The following is a 19,034-nucleotide window of genomic DNA, read 5'->3' as shown; positions in this document are numbered from 1 at the left end:
GGGTGAGACAAATTGTGCAATCAGGCTACTGTCTCAAACTCTCCTCTACCCCCCAAACATACCACCCAGGCAGCATCAAATGTCAGTGGATCATTTACCCCCGCTCAAACAAGAGGTTTGAGCAGAGTTAAAAACAAGCAATAGAACCATTACCACTGCATCAACAAAACACAGGGCTATACTACCTGTACTTCCTCATTATTATTCCAAAAAAGGACAGCTCTCCAAGACCCATCCTAGACCTCAGAACCCTAAACCTATACATACAATCGGACCACTTTCACATGGTCACGCTTCAACAGGTCCTCCCTCTACTGGCACAAGGTGATTTCCTTGCTACTCTAGATCTCAAGGACGCCTACTTTCATATCCCCATTCACACCTCTCACAGAAAGTATCTCAGGTTTGTAGTGGACGGTCAGCATTACCAGTTCAAGGTACTCCCATTCGGAGTCACCACAGCACCCAGAGATTTCACCAAGTGTCTAGCAGTAGTTGCACCTCATTTAAGAAGGCAACACATTCATGTATACCCCTGCCTAAACGACTGGCTCATAAAACCCAACTTGTACAACCAGTGTGTACAACACACTCGCGCTACAATCCAACTGGTTCACAACTTAGGGTTTACCATAAACCATCCAAAGTCTCACCTCTAACCGTCCCACATACAGCAATACCTAGGGGCAACATTAAATACCTTAAAGGCACTTGCATATCCAAATCCAGCCAGGATATCAAGCATACAAAGCCTTCTCACAAACTTTCAACCACAACGTTCTCTCCCAGCTCGATTGTTCATGCAACTTATAGGGATGATGGCATCTTGCATTTTCATAGTCCCTCACGCAAGACTCCAAATGTGTCCCCTACAGGAATGTCTAGCACGTCAGTGGATATCAAAAAGAAATGGGAGGTAGAGGTTTTTTAGAGCTAGGTCCGCCCTCCTTTATTATGCTTAAATTGAAACCACAGATGTCTGGTTAGAGGACCTAGTCATAGGGTAAGGATATGGCATCCGATCAATGCGATCAGAAATTGCCTCCAGGAAAGAAACATTTCTTTCTAGAGTCTCCTCACTCAGCAGGGTTTCCCCACGGTGACATGCTTCATCATTGGGGCCATCCCAGTTCTCTACGAACTGGGGCGTGCTGCGACTTGCGGAAAATACGTAGGAGCACTTTAAGTGGAAGACTATGTGTAGTGCAGAAAATGTGGTGGAGTGGGCTAAAGTGATTACAAATACCTTGTTAGTGGGCTAAAATACTTTATTATTGCTCCTACGTTGGTATGTCTGAAAAGGGGGTGATACAAGTAAAACGAAATATAATGGGTTAGAAGTTCAGTGTAAGATCAACATGTTTCGAACCTACCCCAAGCTCTTCGACAGGACCACACAGGGACCAGCCCTGTGTGTGCCACTCCTAATAAACCTAAATACGGGAATAAACAATTAAATGAAGAAATAAACGCTGCAACTAATAAAGCATGCGTTAATTATACACACTTTGAATTCAGTCAATCCAAGTTTGAGAGAAAATATTAATGGAAACATTTCATTACTTTCTGTTATAGGAAACGGCCAGACCAACAATGGGTTCAGTGCGATTCCTGCCTACGATGGAGAAAGCTACCAGATGGAATGGACAAGCTGCCAGAAAAGTGGTATTGCCATATGAATCCCGACCCAGAGTTCAGGTAGAATGGCATTCAGATGATAACAGTGCAGTCTGAATGTTTTCAAATCACTCTGAATGATTTTCACAATGAGCTGTTTACTTTATTTTTTTAAACAGAGATTGCAGTGTTCCAGAGGAGCCAGAAGACGATGATTTATTAGATCAGCCGTCTTATGAAAAAACATACAAGAAAAAGTGAGTGTGTCATGAAGCAGATTTCTTCCCTGTTTGTAAATAAGGCGTCAAAACAAACTAGGCAACTTCATTTCTTTCCACTGGTTTTTGCCATTAAATATAGTTGCATTTGACATTATTTTTGCAACAGACATCCGTACCAAATTTTATGTTTAAAGTAACATTTGACCAAATACTGATATATGGCTCTTAACTGAGGATAAATGTAAGGAAAGCAAAAGGAGCATTGATAAGAAAAGCATATATACGATTGTTTGCAATAAGTTGGTATATACCGGGCGTAAAAGGTGTATTTCTATGGGTTTTCATCGGCTGAATAGCATCCAGTATTGGGTTGCATTATACATTTGAAGATCTTTTAAAGCTGTTCGAAGACACCTTGCCTCTATGGGCATAATAGTAGGAGAAAAGGTGTATTTAAAAAAAAAAAGCTCCTAAAAAATTACTCACTATGAAGTTCTTATCAGTGATTTCTCTAGAAGTGAATTTTAAGAGTTGTACAATTGGGCTACAAATGAAATTGACAGTCACAAATGTTAAAAATGTTCTTGAAAATTTAAATCTGACTTAGTTTGCATGTGTGCATAATTATTTATATATAAATGAAGGATTAGCTCAGTGCCATCCACGCTGAGCTAGAAAGTGATAACGCTTTTGTTCCAATTTGTTTTATTGATTATCAGTGCTTCAAACACATTACAGTACAGCCAACCTACACCCCGGTGGATGCCCTTGGTACCCGCACCAAAACAACACCCAGCCACGGCCCATGAGCTATGTATACTACGTGGTAGTTCAGTATGTCCATGAGCGTGCGTAATGATAGAGCAGCTACTGTTGAAGCACCCAATTACCTCAACAACAAACAACAACCCAACCCCGACCCCTCCCCCCCCACTTCCCTCCAACCCCCTCCCCCCTCCGGTGTGTCGCAACGTCTTCCTGGGCCCCTCACTCCGAGCTTATTGATGTGGTGGCTAACTCGAGGAGCTAGGCTCTCTGGCGAATGCATCTGTGAGTCTCAGAACCCTGAGGTATTTCGGACAGATAAGTTTGTTGAATTCCCCAGCTAAAAGAGAAATGAACGGTTGCCATATGGTGGAAGCGAGGGACTTCTGTCTCGAAGTGAGTGTCAATGTCGTGAAGCACCTCAGTCCAGTAATCTGTTACTCCCTCACACTCCCAGAGCAAGTGTGTCAGTGTCCCTTCTTTGCCACAGCCTCTCCAACTTGCGGAACTGCGGCTTGGGTTACTCTGATGTAACCTCGCCGGCGTCATGTGCCAGTAATATGCGATCTTCACCGCCGACTCCCTGCTAGCCATGTTCCTGGCTGTGTGGTGTGCCCTATAATAAACGTCCCGCCACTCTTTATCTGTCAGAGTACGTCCGAGTTTTGCTTCCCAATGCCTCTGACCAGCGGAGCGCTGAGTAGCCAGGGGAGGACTCAGCATCTTATACAGATCGGTGATCGCTCGTCTATCGGACTGTTTCATGATAAGCCATTTCTCAAAGGCTGTCCGCTTCTGATTCGCCTGCGGTAACGTGTCCCCCCGTGTGAGCCAGTGGCGGATCTGGAAATACTGGAACCACTGCGGTGCTATCAGTGTATACATCTCCTTCAAGGTGTCAAGTGGGATAAAGCCATCCGCATCAAACAGATAGCCGGCTGACCTACATTCCGATGCCCGCAATTGCTGAAACGCCCCTTGGTCCATCCCTGGAGGAAAGATCGGGTTGTCGAATATTGGCATCATGGGCGAGGGGAAAGTGGTAAGAGCTCTACTGACTGCCACCGCGTCCAACACCTTGAGTATTGAGCGAGTGATAGGTGATTTCTTAACATAGGCTTTCCTGTTCGAGCGATGCAGAAAGGGGACCTTCCACAGCGACATCTGGGCCATTTCCCTGTCCTGAAATAGCCATTGCTTTTCCGATTCTGGGCGGTTCCATTCCAGGAGATAACGGAGTTGTCGCTTGGAAGTAACGAAGAAGATCTGGGATGCCCAAACCCCCCTCATCAGGAGCGTGCCTGGCCAGATCTCTGCGGAGTCGCGGCCGTTGACCGGCCCAGACAAATTGCCGTATCGCATCTTACATCTTCTTGAGCATCCCTATCGGTGGGGTGACTGGGATGGTTTGGAACAGGTAGAGAATCTTGGGGAGCAGGGACATTTTGATCGCCGCCACCCGACCCAGGCAGGAGAGCGTCTGTTGTCGCCCCCTCTTCAGGTCCCCCTGTAGTTGAGCAAAAAGTGCTACATAGTTGTGCTAAACCGTTTGCATTGAACTGGGCGTCAGGGTGATCCCCAAGTATGGCAGAGACATGCGTGTGAACAATCCCCAGAGCTGTCGTAGTCCGACAGCTGATTTACGGGCATTACAGCCCAGGGGAGGATCAGGGATTTCCCTACATTCATTTTGAAGTCCGAAATTCCCCCAAAGGTCTCCATTTCCGACAGGAAAGCTGGCACCGAGCATAAAGGATTGGTTACCACCACCATTATGTCGTCTGCGTACAGACTAATGGTGTGCGGCTCGCCACCAAGCGTGACACCCACGATGTCCGGATTGTCAAGGATTCTCTGAGCGAAATAGCAGGGGCAAAAGCAGACACCCCTGCCTGGTGCCCCGTCTGATGTCAAAAGATCGCGAGTCTACGCCATTAACCCGGATGGTCGCTTTGGGAGTGTCGTAACAGCTGGCGACCCACGACCTGAAACTGTCACCAATGCCAAAGCGCGCCAGGTTCTTGTCCAGGTACCGCCAGTCCACCCTGTCGAACGCCTGCTCGGCGTCAACCGACAGGAGAGCTGCGTCCGTATCGTTAAAATGGGCCTTGTCTATCACATGCAAAAGTCGCTTAGTATTATCACTGCACTGTCTGTTGGGGATGAAGCCCGATTGATCGGGTTCTATGATACTGGGCAGGCACGGCTCCAGTCTAGCTGTTAGAATCCCTGTGAAGATTTTGAGGTCTAAATTAAGCAGGGAGATGGGCCGGTAGGCGGCACACTGCAAGGTGTCCTTACCAGGTTTGGGCAGTATGATAATGTCCGTGGCATGTCCTGGGGAATGGAGCCCGGCCCCTGGAATAAGTTGAACAATTTGGTAAGCACAGGTACAAGTAATGGGCCGAAGGCCTTGTAGAAGCCTGCAGGGAATCCGTCGGGCCCTGGTGCTTTTAGAGGTTTAAGGAGTGCTATTGCCGATATTACTTCCTCCGTCCTGATTGGGGCATCCAGGGTCAACGCGCTAGCCTCATTAAGGGCTGTTACGGACACCCCATTGAGGTAGGTGTCCCCTCCCTCTGGGTCTACGGCCTGGTCTGCGGCAAAGAGTGAGGGGTAAAATGCTCAAAACTCTTCCTCTATCTGCTCATCCCCCTCAAGCATGAGTCCTCCCTGGCCTTGGATAGTTGAAATTTTTGAGCGTTGGTCCTTAACTCTAAACTTACTGGCCAGTAGGTGCCCCGTTTTATCGCCTCCCACATAGTGTGTATGTCGAAGACGTAGAGCTGCATATTCCGCCCAATCGAGTTCCAGGCTCGCAAGCTGTGCCCTAGCTGCTCTTAGTTGTCGCCAAATTCGAGGGGCCCCTGTTCTGCTGTAAACCCTCTCTAATTCTAACACCTGCGCTGCTAGCGACTTCCTCCGGTCCCTACGCTCCTGCGCCTCGGCCACCGCAATAGCCCCCGGTGCAGCTTCGCGAAGGGGGGAAAACACGCGTCTGGTGGTCCACGGGAGGGCTTGGGTCGGGGAGCACACAGGTCCCACAACCTCCTAGGTCGCCATCTTGGCCACGCCCCAGTGACGATGCTTTTAACGTTTTTACAGAATAGTCTTTAAACATATGATTAGCACAGTGCCATCCACTCCAGACTGAAAAATGACCAGACTTTTTTTTTGCTGCTTTAAATTTATTTATGAAAGGTTTTTCATAAAACAAAACAAGACATGGTTTCAGGTTCAAGTCCACAATGCTTACATATAGCATGGCACATTGGAAATCAATATGGCGGGTATTTAACGATATGGCAATAGCTTCAGCAGGTATTGAGTACCTAACAGATTTGATCAAATGGCATGCATATATGTCACAAAATAACTAACGGTTAAACAAAAATTGAAGCAGGTATCGTATACAGGGAGTCCCAGGTCCATACTACTGCTTCAGACCTTTCTTGGGGGTGGAGGGTGAGTTTCCAGCGTAATGCCACAGTCACGTCGACAGTCGAGTTCATTAGTCAGAGTTGCAGGGCTTTGAGCTTGGCTGGGGTGAAGCAAGTAGGCTCAGTTTGAGAGATAGTCAAGTAATAGCTGCCAGATATGTGGGAATTTTTTATCAATGTGGGCCAGCTTGTTGTATAATTGGTTCATTGCCATAACATGCTAGAGACGTGTAAATCAAGGGCAATAGGAGGGGATGTGGGTTTCTTCCAGGTGTGGGCTATGAGGTGTTTCGCAGCGCCTAACATGATTAATAATCTGACAGTCTGCATGCGTCATAGCCTCGAGTCCAGAGGTTGTTTACCTAAAATGCCCATAGCGTAGAAGACAGAGGTTGGGAATCCTATAGTGCCTTTTATATGCCCAAGGATCTCCTTCGAGTCTGTGATTAGAGAGCAAGACCAGTGGCTCTACTCCACACCTCCAGCAGAGGGCGTGAGGATAATGGGATGCATGCGAGTCAGAGTCTGATACCATTGTGCCATGATTTAATAAGCTATCTCTCATTGGGGGTATACTTTAGCATGTCTTGGGTATGTTGTATGAGTGTTTCCCATTGTTTAGGTCTCGGCTACCGTAGGCTGCGCACCTGCGCAGTCTCGCTGGCGAGATTTTATGACTGAGTAGCGATGGTAAACCCCGCCCCTCTTCTCTATTGGCTGGCCTCCTAAACGGCGGCCAGCCATCGGAGAAGAGGTCTCAGTGACTTCATTCTCTCGCTCTAAGCCCCGTCTTTTTCAGATTGGGGGGCGTGCTTTTTTCGTTTCTTTCTCTCCTCTTTCCATTGGCTGGAATGTAAACAAGTCAAAAACATGCCAGTTGTTTACATTCCAGCCAATGGAGAAGAGGGGAGAAAGAAAAACACGCCCCCCCAGTCTACAAAGGACAGGGCTGCGAGGAGGCGCTCAAGTTCTAAAATCTGCTGCCTTTTAAATTGCGTGCTCTTTGGAATGATGGAAGTCCCGCACACCGCGTGCAACAGACCATCAATCCAATAGGAATCAGCAATAAAAGACGAAGAGAATAAAATTCACTCTGCAGCAGGCCATTTGTGAAAGTGTTAAGCATATTGACTCGTTTATACGCAATTTGTTGCTATGTACAAAGAAACCATGTAGCATTAACATTGTATTAGTAATACAACGTCTACTTATAACAGTTTAGTTAATGTACATGATAAATCACTCTACAAGACAATTAAACATTTCTATTTAAATTTTGCGCGATTAAGACTTGTTTCATTGTTTTGGACTGACCAGTTACTCAGTAATCAACGGTTCACCCTTGTGCTACAAGATGGCTGCCACATTTGATGCTGCAACTATGATTGTAGGACGGAGTGATTGCGTTTCCGCAAGACCTAATTTACCTGATAATTACGCGGCCCCCGCTGCTGCTGCCTCCTCCAGCCTGTGGGCGGAGGGGCCGCCCTGCTCGGTGCCCTGGGCAGTGACAGCGGCAGCCCTGCGCCGCCCCCCCATGCGCCGGGCACTGGCTGCAGCGGCACCGTGCCCAAGCACAGCACGGTGGTGGAGCGGCTGCGGCAGCGCATCAAGGGCTGCAGGCAGCACCATGGCCACTGCGAGATCCGCTACCAGCAAGGCCAGGCGGAGCAGCGCGACATGGAGCGCCAGGACACGGTGAGCCTCTATCAGCGGACCCTGGAGTAGCGCAATCGGAAGGGCCCCGGGGGAGGCGCACCCAGGGGTAATAAGCAGCAGCCTGGCAAGGAGCAGGCGGAGGCGACCGAGCAGCGGAACAATACACTCATCATGGTAAGACCTTGGGAGTTGGGGTGGGGGCAGGAGCAGGGACACATAAGGGGGCACACTGCCAAGAACAACGCACCGGGTGGCGTCCATGGACACAAAGTTACCCTGTAAGAGTCACCACGGGGGTTAGTTCTAGCCATGCACTGTTTTTAATTCTGTATCGAATGGTGTATACCATCATCTCAAGTAAATAACAAATTAATATATGGTGGCCACCTGTATAGTGTTGGACTTGCCCCTCTTGGCAGGGTCATCCCTGAACTTTTTGCCTTCCTCGAATATTCTCTCTGACCTGTTTTTGTTGGTTTAATGACTCTGGGCACTTTACCACTGCTGACCAGTGCTAAAGTGCATATGCTCTCCCTGTGCAAAATGTATATGTGATTGATTTCCATGATTGGCTCATTGGATTTACTGTCAGTCCCCAGTAAAGTGCACCAGGAGTGCCAGGGCTTGTGAATGCCAATACTGCTAGTGGGCCAGCAGCGCTGGTTATGCCACCCACAGAAGCGGCCTTTTAAAAGGTGTCTAGGGTCTGCCATTGCAGAACCTGCGTGCAGTCTGGTACTGTCATGCTGGCTGGGCAAGTGCACACACTTGCCAGCCCCTAAACCTTCCCTTTACTTCATATTAGTCACCCCTATGGTAGGCCCAAGGGCAGGGTGCATTGTAAGTGTAAGGTAGGCCATGCCCTGATGTATGTGGCATGTCCTAATAGTAAATTACAGCCAAATTCGTTTTTCACTATTGTAAGGCTACCTGTTCTCTTAGGCCAAGATGGGGTGCTGGAATTATTACATTCTATAATCCCAGCAGGCTCAGGGAACATGGTAGAAAGTCAAGTTTAGTATGCCTGAACTCAGAATAATAAAATACTTCTTTTAGTAAAGTTTATTTTAATATCCTGTGTTTGCAAATGCTACTTTTAGAAAGCTAGCATTTGCTTTCCTAACCATTTCAGCTCGCCTCTGCTAGGATCTGTATCTGACTGTCTAGGTTATGTGAGTGACAGGGCTGGGGGATTACAGGTGGTGAATGCCAGGATTACACCTTAGTGGGAGGTGGGAGTGCCCCTGGACTCTGAATAGGGCTGTGCTCTGCCACCACAATGCTGGCTCCACCTCCTGGAGAGCGACTGATGACTCAGCCCGACACCTGGCCCAGGAAGAGGACAGCCTGTCAACAAAGTCATCCTGGCTGCCCCTGTCCACACAATGCTGGCTCCACCTCCTGTGGAGCGTCTGATGTGCCATCCCTGCTCCCTGAAAGGAGAGACCAGAGTACACCCAACAAAGGGCTCAGAGACTGAAAGAAGTTAGGCAAAGGCCCCCCTGGCCTGTAAGAAAAAAGAAAATGCTGTATAAAAGTAGGAGCCCTGCTCCTTGCAAATCAGAATCTTGTTTCCCACAAAGAACCTCTGCCCAACTAGAAGGAGAAGAAGACGCTGGAAGGACTGGCCTGCTGATTGCCTTGCTGAGGAAGGAGAAGAAAAGACTTGCTGAAAAGACTTTGTAGACTTGTGCTGAAAGGGCTTGGAAGAAGAGCTTGCCCCCTGACCTGAGCCAGAGGATCATCTGGCTCAACCTGTGCTTTGCCCGTCTGTGATCGCCGTGAGGATTTCTTCCCCGCCGGAGCCGTGACCCTGGTGCCCCCACAGCCCCTCCTTGGCCGTGTCTACTGCCGCCTGACCGTTCCCGCCGGGAGAGAGACCCGCTCAGTTGAGCCGCTCTTCCCCCACTGTGCCAGGCCGCCCCTGCCACCTCGCCGCTAGAGGCTCGCTGAAGGGCCCCCCCCCACGCTCCCGCTGATGCCCCCACCGTGATCAAGGACCCAAAGGACAGACCCGACAAAGACCGGATGCCTCAGACACCAGCCTCGACCTGTGCCCAGAGCCGCTGTGCGCCCCGCCTTCGCCACTCAAAATTAAAGGTACTGTGCACACCACGGACTTGGGGCCCGCAACGTTCTTTTTTCCCCGTATATAGTGAAGTGTGCACTTGCTATTTGAATCTGATCCGAATCGGAAGCGCATTTGGGGATTTAAAGCCTTTGTATTAGGAGCGCATTACCTTCCCTGTGCGCTTGGCCCGAGGATCCTCTCATCGCCTCCTTGCTCCTCACTGCAGCCGAGAGCCCCCACTTCTGGAAAAGGCCCTGGGTTTCTCGAGGTTCCTCTCATCGCCTCCCTGCTCCTCACTGCAGCCGAGAGCCCCCTCCTCCGGAAAAGGCCCTGGCTTTCTCGAGGCTCGAGAGCCCCCACCTCCGGAAAAGGCCCTGGCTTTCTCGAGGCCCCTCTCTGGTCTCCATTCAACCCGCACCGCGAGATGCGTGAGTCGCGGTAGGGCAACCAGAAACCACACGGTACGAAGCGCACCGGAGCGCTGAAAACGTACGAGTCAATCCCACCTTACCCCAAAAAAGCAGAGACACGGGGTTAGGTGGGGTTTAAGAAGAGAAATACCCAGAGAACTAAGAGAACTGTTTAGAAGTAAAAGAGACTAAGAGGAAACATTTGAGCTGTAACTAAGAAACGCTTGCCTATGTACAATCTGGTGGTCTAAGTTAAAATCGTTATATTAGTCTTGTGATAAGTCTTACCTGCACAGATATATTTTTATATAAAGAAGACGTATTTTTACATATTCCAAGCCTGGTGTCCATTTGTGGGGGGATTGGTACATTTACTGTGTGTGTGATTACAAATGCTTAACTCACATTGCCTCCAAGTTTAGCCTTGGCTGCTCACGCCACGCACCTAGAGGGTGAGCAAGGGTAATTCTAAGGGGTCATCCTTCGCCCTGACTTAGAGGAGAGGGTCCCTGCTTCTCACAAGTGAATACTTGCGCCAACCAGAGACCCCAATTCTAACATTGGACGCAGCGGTGAGGATTTGCGAATTTGCATTTGTGGTTTACATACAGTGAATTATTGATCACCACATAGTGAAAGCAGACCTATAACGCAGCCACAGATTTCCATTTTTTTAATTTGGTAAGACATCTGCCATTATTAAAGCCATGCCTGGTTCAGTGAGGATGGAAAAGGCAGCAACCAGATGCCTGTCGCCAGAGGAGTTGGCAGACAGGGCAGCAACCAGGGCACATGCAATGGAGATGGCAAAATCAGCTGGACAAATGGAAATGGAAAAGCAAAATTGGAAATGGAAAAGCATAGATTGGCCATGGAGGCGCTAAAACGCCAAAGAGATCACTACTTGAGAATGAGAGAACTTGATTTGGAGATCGAGGAGCTTGAAGCCAGGAGGGCTTCAGCCCCGCAACAAGAGATATGTGTAGCTCAGAGACTGAGCTTTGCTGAGTTGGAGGTGGAGTCCAGCTCAGATGGTGGCAGCAACATTCAGGTATCTAGTGCTGACAGCATAGTGTGCCCGCCTAGAGATATGGCACCTGACTTTGGAGGGGGTTAACTTACACCAGGAGGTTCAAGGGCATGAGGTAGCTCCAGTAGTGCGCAGCGTCCCTGAAGGGAATAGGGTGGCTGGCATAGGAGTTCATGGTCCTAGTGGTGGGAGGGATTCCCCCATGGTTGAGGTCCTGGTGGTGAGTGTAAAGACCGCCCAGAAGAGTGTGGGTTGTGTGACAGAGACAGTCCGCTACTGTCTGGCCAGTCTCAGAAGAATGGTGTGGAGTATGTGTGTGAGGCACTGGATGGAGAGGTGAAGGATAGTTTGGTTAACCCTGCTAGGGGGCTGTGTAATCCAATTGTGGGAGAGCATACTTTAAGTCCCAGTTTTCCAGAGCTATGACAACACCTGTTTGAGAGTGAGTACTCTGACCCCAGGGAGCTCACATTGGAGGCAGACCTTGTGGTGGATTCCAGAGGGTCTGGAGAGGCATTGGGGTGTGATCCTGTGGGGAGTGGCTCAGGTATCTTCCAGCCCAGAGTGGTGGAAGGGGCGCAGAGTAGCCCAGCTAGGTCCTGTAGTAGTGAGAGGGGTGTAGGGCCTCACGTCCTGTCCTTAAGGGGAAGGAGTGAGAATGGGTTTTGTCCCGGTAGTGCCCAACCTCAGTCTCAGAGCCTGGATGGTTCTTTAAGGGAACACCAGGTGGGGAGCCTAGGCTGTCCGGATGAGTCACCCTCTGAGGGAGATCCCCAGTGGCTAAAGAACGTGGAGGCTCTGTAAACAGAGCTCCAGTAGTTCTGGTGTCTGGCAGTACCCCTCCAGTTGGGAGGGTGCAGAAGTCCAGAAGGAGGGGCGAGAGGGGGAAAGAGTCCCCAGTGGAATAACCAGTGGGTCAGGGGCCAGCTAGCAGGGCTGCGTCCCCGGTGAATGACCAGGGGGACACCACTTCTGTCTTGGGGAATCTTCCCACACTGTCAGAGGGACAGGGGTTACGAGGTCTGCGCCAGGCAGACTGCCGCACGACACATGAGCTATGTGCCACCCTCAGGGGGGCATGCGTGCTCCCGGGGAAGTCCTGGTGCGCCAGGCAATTGTTCAACTGCAGGGCTGGGTCCCTGAGTTGGAGAGCCAGGTTCAGGTGTAGTCTGACCTGGAGGGTGGGACCACTGTAATCAGTGTCCTGACCCATGACACTTCTAGGGGTACCACTCCAGTGGGGAGTGGGCAGTACTCTGGAAGGGGGTGCAGAGGGAGGGAGTCCTCGTCTCTGACCCCGGTGCAGTTTAAGGGTTTAGACCCTAGGATAGAGGGCCAGGTGCAGGGTGTCCCCCCTGACCTGGTACCTCAGTTGCAGGATAGCACCCCTGAACTGGTGGGCGAATTGTGCAGGTCACCTGCCCCAGGTGCCCTGACAATTCTTGAAGGGGGTACCACTCCAGGTGGGAGGGTACAGAGCCCCAAGGAGGAGGACCGGGTGTTGGTCCAGCCGCCAGGTACAGGCCTGGGGCTGGTGGGTCAGTGCCAGGATGTCATACCTGGACTGACAGAAGAGAGAATGGACAAAAGGTGTCAAGCACCTGGGGCTACTGCCCCCCGCTCTCTGAGGCCACAGAGGTTTGAGAGCCCTGAGAGGCATGAGGCCTGGGTCTCATCCCTGACTACTGTCAATGGCCACTGTGATTTGATGACTGTCTGTTGGGACACACCTGGGAGCAAGTTAAGGTTAGATGCTGCACAGGTGGTGTCCCCAGGGGAAGAGAAGGGTGCCCCATGGATTGGCTTGGTGGACCCTGAGAGTATGAACAGAGGATTTGAAGTAGGTGCAGATTGGCGTAGAACTGGAATGTGCCCCTGCTGTTGCGGGCCAGGTCCATGTTCTATCGCCCAAAGCGGGGAAGTCCATCACAGTGGTGATTGGTCTACCCTGCGTTTTGGCTGGAAGGGGGTTGTGTTTGACTTGGCCCTTTTGGCAGGGTCATCCCTGAACTTTTTGCCTTCCTCCAATATTCTCTCTGACCTATTTTTGTTGGTTTAATGACTCTGGACACTTTACCACTGCTGACCAGTGCTTAAGTGCATATGCTCTCCCTGTGCAAAATGTATATGTGATTGATTTCCATGATTGGCTCATTGGATTTACTGTCAGTCCCCAGTAAAATGCACCAGGAGTGCCAGGGCTTGTGAATGCCAATACTGCTAGTGGGCTTGCAGCCCGGGTTGCGCCACCCACAGAAGCGGCCTTTTAAAAGGTGTCTAGGGTCTGCCATTGCAGACCCTGTGTGCAGTCTGGTACTGTCATGCTGGCTGGGCAAGTGAACACACTTGCCAGCCCCTAAACCTTCCCTTTACTTCATATTAGTCACCCCTATGGTAGGCCCAAGGGCAGGGTGCATTGTTAGTGTAAGGTAGGACATGCCCTGATGTATGTGGCATGTCCTAATAGTGAATTGCAGCCAAATTAGTTTTTCACTATTGTAAGGCTACCTGTTCTCTTAGGCCAAGATGGGCTGCTGGAATTATTACACTCTATAATCCCAGCAGGCTCAGAGAACATGGTAGAAAGTCAAGTTTAGTATGCCTGAACTCAGAATAATAAAATACTTCTTTTAGTAAAGTTTATTTTAATATCCTGTGTTTGCAAATGCTACTTTTAGAAAGCTAGCATTTGCTTGCCTAACCATTTCAGCCCGCCTCTGCTAGGATGTGTATCTGACTGTCTGGGTTATGTGAGTGACAGGGCTGGGGGATGACAGGTGGTGAGTGCCAGGATTACACCTTAGTGGGAAGTGAGAGTGCCCCTGGACTCTGAATAGGGCTGTGCTCTGCCACCACAATGCTGGCTCCACCTCCTGGAGAGCGACTGATGACTCAGCCCGACACCTGGACCAGGAAGAGGGCAGCCTGTCAACAAAGTCATCCTGGCTGCCCCTGTCCACACAATGCTGGCTCCACCTCCTGTGGAGCGTCTGATGTGCCATCCCTGCTCCCTGAAAGGAGAGACCAGAGTACACCCAACAAAGTGCTCAGAGACTGAAAGAAGTTAGGCAAAGGCCCCCCCTGGCCTGTAAGAACAAAGAAAATGCTGTATAAAAGTAGGAGCCCTGCTCCTTGCAAATCAGAGTCTTGTTTCCCACAAAGAACCTCTGCCCAACTAGAAGGAGAAGAAGACGCTGGAAGGACTGGCCTGCTGATTGCCTTCCTGAGGAAGGAGAGGAAAAGACTTGTTGAAAAGACTTTGTAGACTTGTGCTGAAACTAGAAGGAGAAGAAGATGCTGGAAGGACTGGCCTGCTGATTGCCTTGCTGAGGAAGGAGAGGAAAAGATTGCTGAAAAGACTTTGTAGACTTGTGCTGAAACTTTCTCCTAGGGCTTGGAAGAAGAGCTTGCCCCCTGACCTGAGCCACAGGATCATCTGGCTCAACCTGTGCTTTGCCCGTCTGTGATCGCCGTGAGGATTTCTTCCCCGCCGGAGCCGTGACCCTGGTGCCCCCACAGTCCCTCCTCCGTCACTCAAAGTTAAAGGTACTGTGCACACCACGGGCTCGGGGTCCGCAACACTCTTTTTTCCCCCGTCTATAGTGAAGTGTGCACTTGCTATTTGAATCTGATCCGAATCGGAAGCGCATTTAGGGAATTGAAGCCTTTGTATTAGGAGTGCATTACCTTCCCTGTGCGCTTGGCCCGAGGCTCCTCTCATCGCCCCCCTGCTCCTCACTGCAGCCGAGAGCCCCCACCTCCGGAAAAGGCCCTGGGTTTCTCGAGGCTCCTCTCATCGCCTCCCTGCTCCTCACTGCAGCCGAGAGCCCCCACCTCCGGAAAAGGTCCTGGGTTTCTCGAGGCTCGAGAGCCCCCACCTCCGTAAAAGGCCCTGGGTTTCTCGAGGCCCCTCTCTGGTCTCCATTCAACCCGCACTGCGAGATGCGTGAGGCGCGGTAGGGCAACCAGAAACCACACGGTACGAAGCGCACCGGAGCGCTGAAAACGTACGGGTCAATCCCACCTTACCCCAAAAAAGCAGAGACACGGGGTTAGGTGGTTTAAGAAGGGAAATACCCAGAGAACTAAGAGAACTGTTTAGAAGTAAAAGAGACTAAGAGGAAGCATTTGAACTGTAACTAAGAAACGCTTGCCTATTTACAATCTGGTGGCCTAAGTTAAAATCGTTATATTGGTCTTGTGATAAGTCTTACCTGCACAGATATATTTTTATATAAAGAAGACGTATTTTTACATATTCCAATCCTGGTGTCCATTTGTGGGGGGATTGGTGCATTTACTGTGTGTGTGATTACAAATGCTTAACTCACATTGCCTCCAAGTTTAGCCTTGGCTGCTCACGCCACGCACCTAGAGGGTGAGCAAGGGTAATTCTAAGGGGTCATCCTTCGCCCTGACTTAGAGGAGAGGATCTCTGCTTGTCACAAGTGAATACTTGCGCCAACCAGAGACCCCCAATTCTAACATATAGATTCTAAGAGGGACGGACCCTCCATCCTTGTATGCCACAAAGCACATTGGGGTGGTTCAAATTTGCTATGGTCTGTTACTCAAGTTTGTACATTTGTGCATTATCTTTGTCACATTGTTCCCACGCTGTCTGCCGTGTCTTTAAATGCTTCGCATTTCTCTGTAGGCAGTGCTAAAATACCAAGAACCTTCCCCTTGTCGTTTCTACCTTTGCAAAAAATGTCTTAGAATAGGATGAGTAAGTTGTGGCATTAACGTGCAGCGGTTCCTGGGGGGTAGTAGAGCACTTCACGCTGCTGCCCCGAGGATTTTCACCCCCGGCTGCTCGATCCCACCACGACTCGGAAACCTCGTCTCATTTGGCAGGTACAGAGGTGTTGTGTTTACATTAAAAAAGTGCTCGTGGGACGGGGTGTACCGTGGGACGGGGCTACACTCTACGGGCCATGGATGTGAAAACTTTGGGCAAATGTGTGTCTCCTCTGTGGGAGACCGATAACCTAGTTGTGACATATTGTGGTGTGTGTTTGAGTACCATTAGTGTCGGTACTAGGGAATATTCAGAGGTTGCACAATTATTTTTTTTCAACATGTGTTCCTGTCTCGTCGTTCATTGTGGTGTATTCACTGTTTTAGAACATAAGAATGGAAGTGCTCAGCTTATGCACATGTACAATGTTTCATTGCAAGTGCTTTTACCGAGTGTCTAAACTAGATGTTTACACATTTGTATCACATTTCTAAATCGGCATGCTTTCTGCACGCCGCAAAGCATTTGCTTGGCTCCCTGTCACCCATACTCGCAACTTTTATTTCCACGATAGTCACTTTGTATGTACTGTATACATGTTACCCAAAAGGCTGTGTGTGTGTGTGGCTGTGTGTGTGTGGCTGTGTGTGTGTGGCTGTGTGTGTGTGGCTGTGTGTGTGTGGCTGTGTGTGTGTGGCTGTGTGTGTGTGGCTGTGTGTGTGTGTGGCTGTGTGTGTGTGTGGCTGTGTGTGTGTGTGGCTGTGTGTGTGTGTGGCTGTGTGTGTGTGTGGCTGTGTGTGTGTGGCTGTGTGTGTGTGGCTGTGTGTGTGGCTGTGTGTGTGTGGCTGTGTGTGTGTGGCTGTGTGTGTGTGGCTGTGTGTGTGTGGCTGTGTGTGTGTGTCTGTGTGTGTGTGTGCGTGTGTGTAGCTCTGTGTGTGTGTGTGCGTGTGTGTAGCTCTGTGTGTGTGTGCGTGTGTGTAGCTCTGTGTGTGTGTGCGTGTGTGTGGCTCTGTGCGTGTGTGTGGCCCTGTGTGTGTGTGTGGCTCTGTGTGTGTGTGTGGCTCTGTGCGTGTGTGTGGCTCTGTGCGTGTGTGTGGCTCTGTGCGTGTGTGTGGCTCTGCATGTGTGTGGCTCTGCATGTGTGTGGCTCTGTGCGTTTGGATATGTGTGGCTCTGTGCGTTTGTGTGTGGCTCTGTGTGTGGCTCTGTGTGTGGCTGTGCGTGTGTGTGTGTGTGGCGCTGTGCGTGTGTGTGGCTCTGTGCGTGTGTGTGTGTGTGTGGCTCTGTGCGTGTGTGTGGCTCTGTGCGTGTGTGTGGCGCTGTGCGTGTGTGTGGCTCTGTGCGTGTGTGTGGCTCTGTGTGTGTGTGTGTGTGTGTGTGTGTGTGTGTGTGTGTGGCTGTGTGTGTGTGTGGCTCTGTGTGTGTGTGGCTCTGTGTGTGTGTGGCTCTGTGTGTGTGTGTGGGTCTCTGTGTGTGTGTGGGTCTCCCTGTGTGTGTGTGTGGGTCTCCCTGTGTGTGCGTGGCTCTATGCGTGTGTTTTTGTGTGGCATTTGCGAGAGATTAAGCTATTGGCATTGTAAATGACAATGCCATCTATTTATCTGTTTTCAAAACCAACACATAAATAAAAAATGTGTCATTTACAATGCCAATAGCTCTAACTTTTGCGAAGGCGAGACAGTTGCATTGTAAATGCTTGTTTTGCAAGGTGCCTTCAGAGGGGCTAGACTGTCATTGCGTTTGGTATGGGTGGGTGCTATGAGGTGCAGAGTGTTGGGGGACTTGGTAAGGTTTCAGGTTCTAGTCCACAATGCTTACATATAGCATGGCACATTGGTAATAAATATGGCGGGGATTTAAAGATATGGTAATAGCTTCAGCAGGTGTTAAAAACCTAACAGATGTGATCAAATGGCAGGCATATATGTAGGCTTTCCTGTTTTCAATTTCTTTTTTTGGTAAATTCTGGTGGGGTTTTTTCAGTGTTTTTAAGTGATTTCAGTACTTTAAAAAAACAGTGGTTATCAGTGGTTACACATTTTCGCGCCATAATAAACAACAGAAACAGTGTTTTTCCAGTGTTAATGGAACATTTTGCTTTTATTAAAGCTTGCTTTCTACACCGATAATGCATGGTAGTGTACATACAGTGTATATGAGGTCCAAATACATTTTTGCAAATCAAACCTATTGTAGTACACCATACAATACTTCTTCAGTGAGTATTTGCTCATGTGCGCTCGCTTTTTCCTTCCCATGTAAACTTTTTTTCTGGGAAAAGGCCCTCTCTACATTGACACTTGAGACTGGCAACACCAAAACAGCCAGTACACAATTTGCTAACTCTGGTCACTGACATAGCTTTCCATGTCAATACTGTTGCACTTGAAAATTGCGATTCTCTGGGCAGGTTCTGCAACATTTACATTGAACTGGATGCTTATACCCTCCGATTTATTAAAGCGGTCAAAAATTAAGCAGCATTTTTGAAACTACAGAGAAAATTCTATGCATCATTGCAAGCCATTTCTCATACATTGTAAAATATAAGTTCCTGAATTGCTCTTCAATATTGCTTTGTTTTTCAAGTGGTAAGCACTCTAACATGGAACATGTTGCAGTGCCAAAGTCACTAAAGGTGTCGCTCCGCCTACTCGTATGTTTCACATCTACATCAATTATGCTGAACACTTGGCAGACAAGGGGGTTTTCAGACTCTAGCTTTTTTATTATGTCCACTACAGCAATTATGTTTTCCTGTAAAAATCGAAGGATGCAGTAGAGTGTACTTTTTTCACCTCACTATCAATCTGCGACCAAAGATCCTCACATTTCTTGCCTTTGGCACCCTCACTGTGCACAAATTCTGTAAATGGTTGCCACATGGATAATATAGAATTAACAGCCCCTTGGGCTGAAAACCATCAGCTAAGTGACACAGTTGGATGGCTCTTTCTTTAGAATCAAACATTTTTATTATGCGGACAGAACATCGTTGTACACAGCTCAGCTGCCTACATCAACTCGCCGGCAGGGCGTATTCCTACTATAATCATACACAGCATCTGGGTCTACAACCT

At 49.3% G+C, this 19,034-nt stretch overlaps 1 protein-coding gene across 2 annotated transcripts in view; it reads left to right on the top strand.

The window, feature by feature from the left end:
• Positions 1 to 19,034, top strand: part of MORC3 (MORC family CW-type zinc finger 3) — a 644,813-nt gene that overhangs the window by 379,989 nt on the left and 245,790 nt on the right. For both annotated transcript variants that reach the window (XM_078656878.1, XM_078656879.1), the window contains exons 11-12: positions 1,576 to 1,698; positions 1,797 to 1,874. In XM_078656878.1, the coding sequence (XP_078513004.1) occupies positions 1,576 to 1,698; positions 1,797 to 1,874 (201 nt within the window). The remainder of the gene's footprint in view (positions 1 to 1,575; positions 1,699 to 1,796; positions 1,875 to 19,034) is intronic.

This window comes from Lissotriton helveticus, chromosome 8 (genome assembly GCF_964261635.1).
Source record: "Lissotriton helveticus chromosome 8, aLisHel1.1, whole genome shotgun sequence".
NCBI lineage: Eukaryota > Metazoa > Chordata > Amphibia > Caudata > Salamandridae > Lissotriton > Lissotriton helveticus.
The sequence above is the reverse complement of the archived record's forward strand: the minus strand, read 5'-3'. Positions and strand labels throughout refer to the sequence as shown.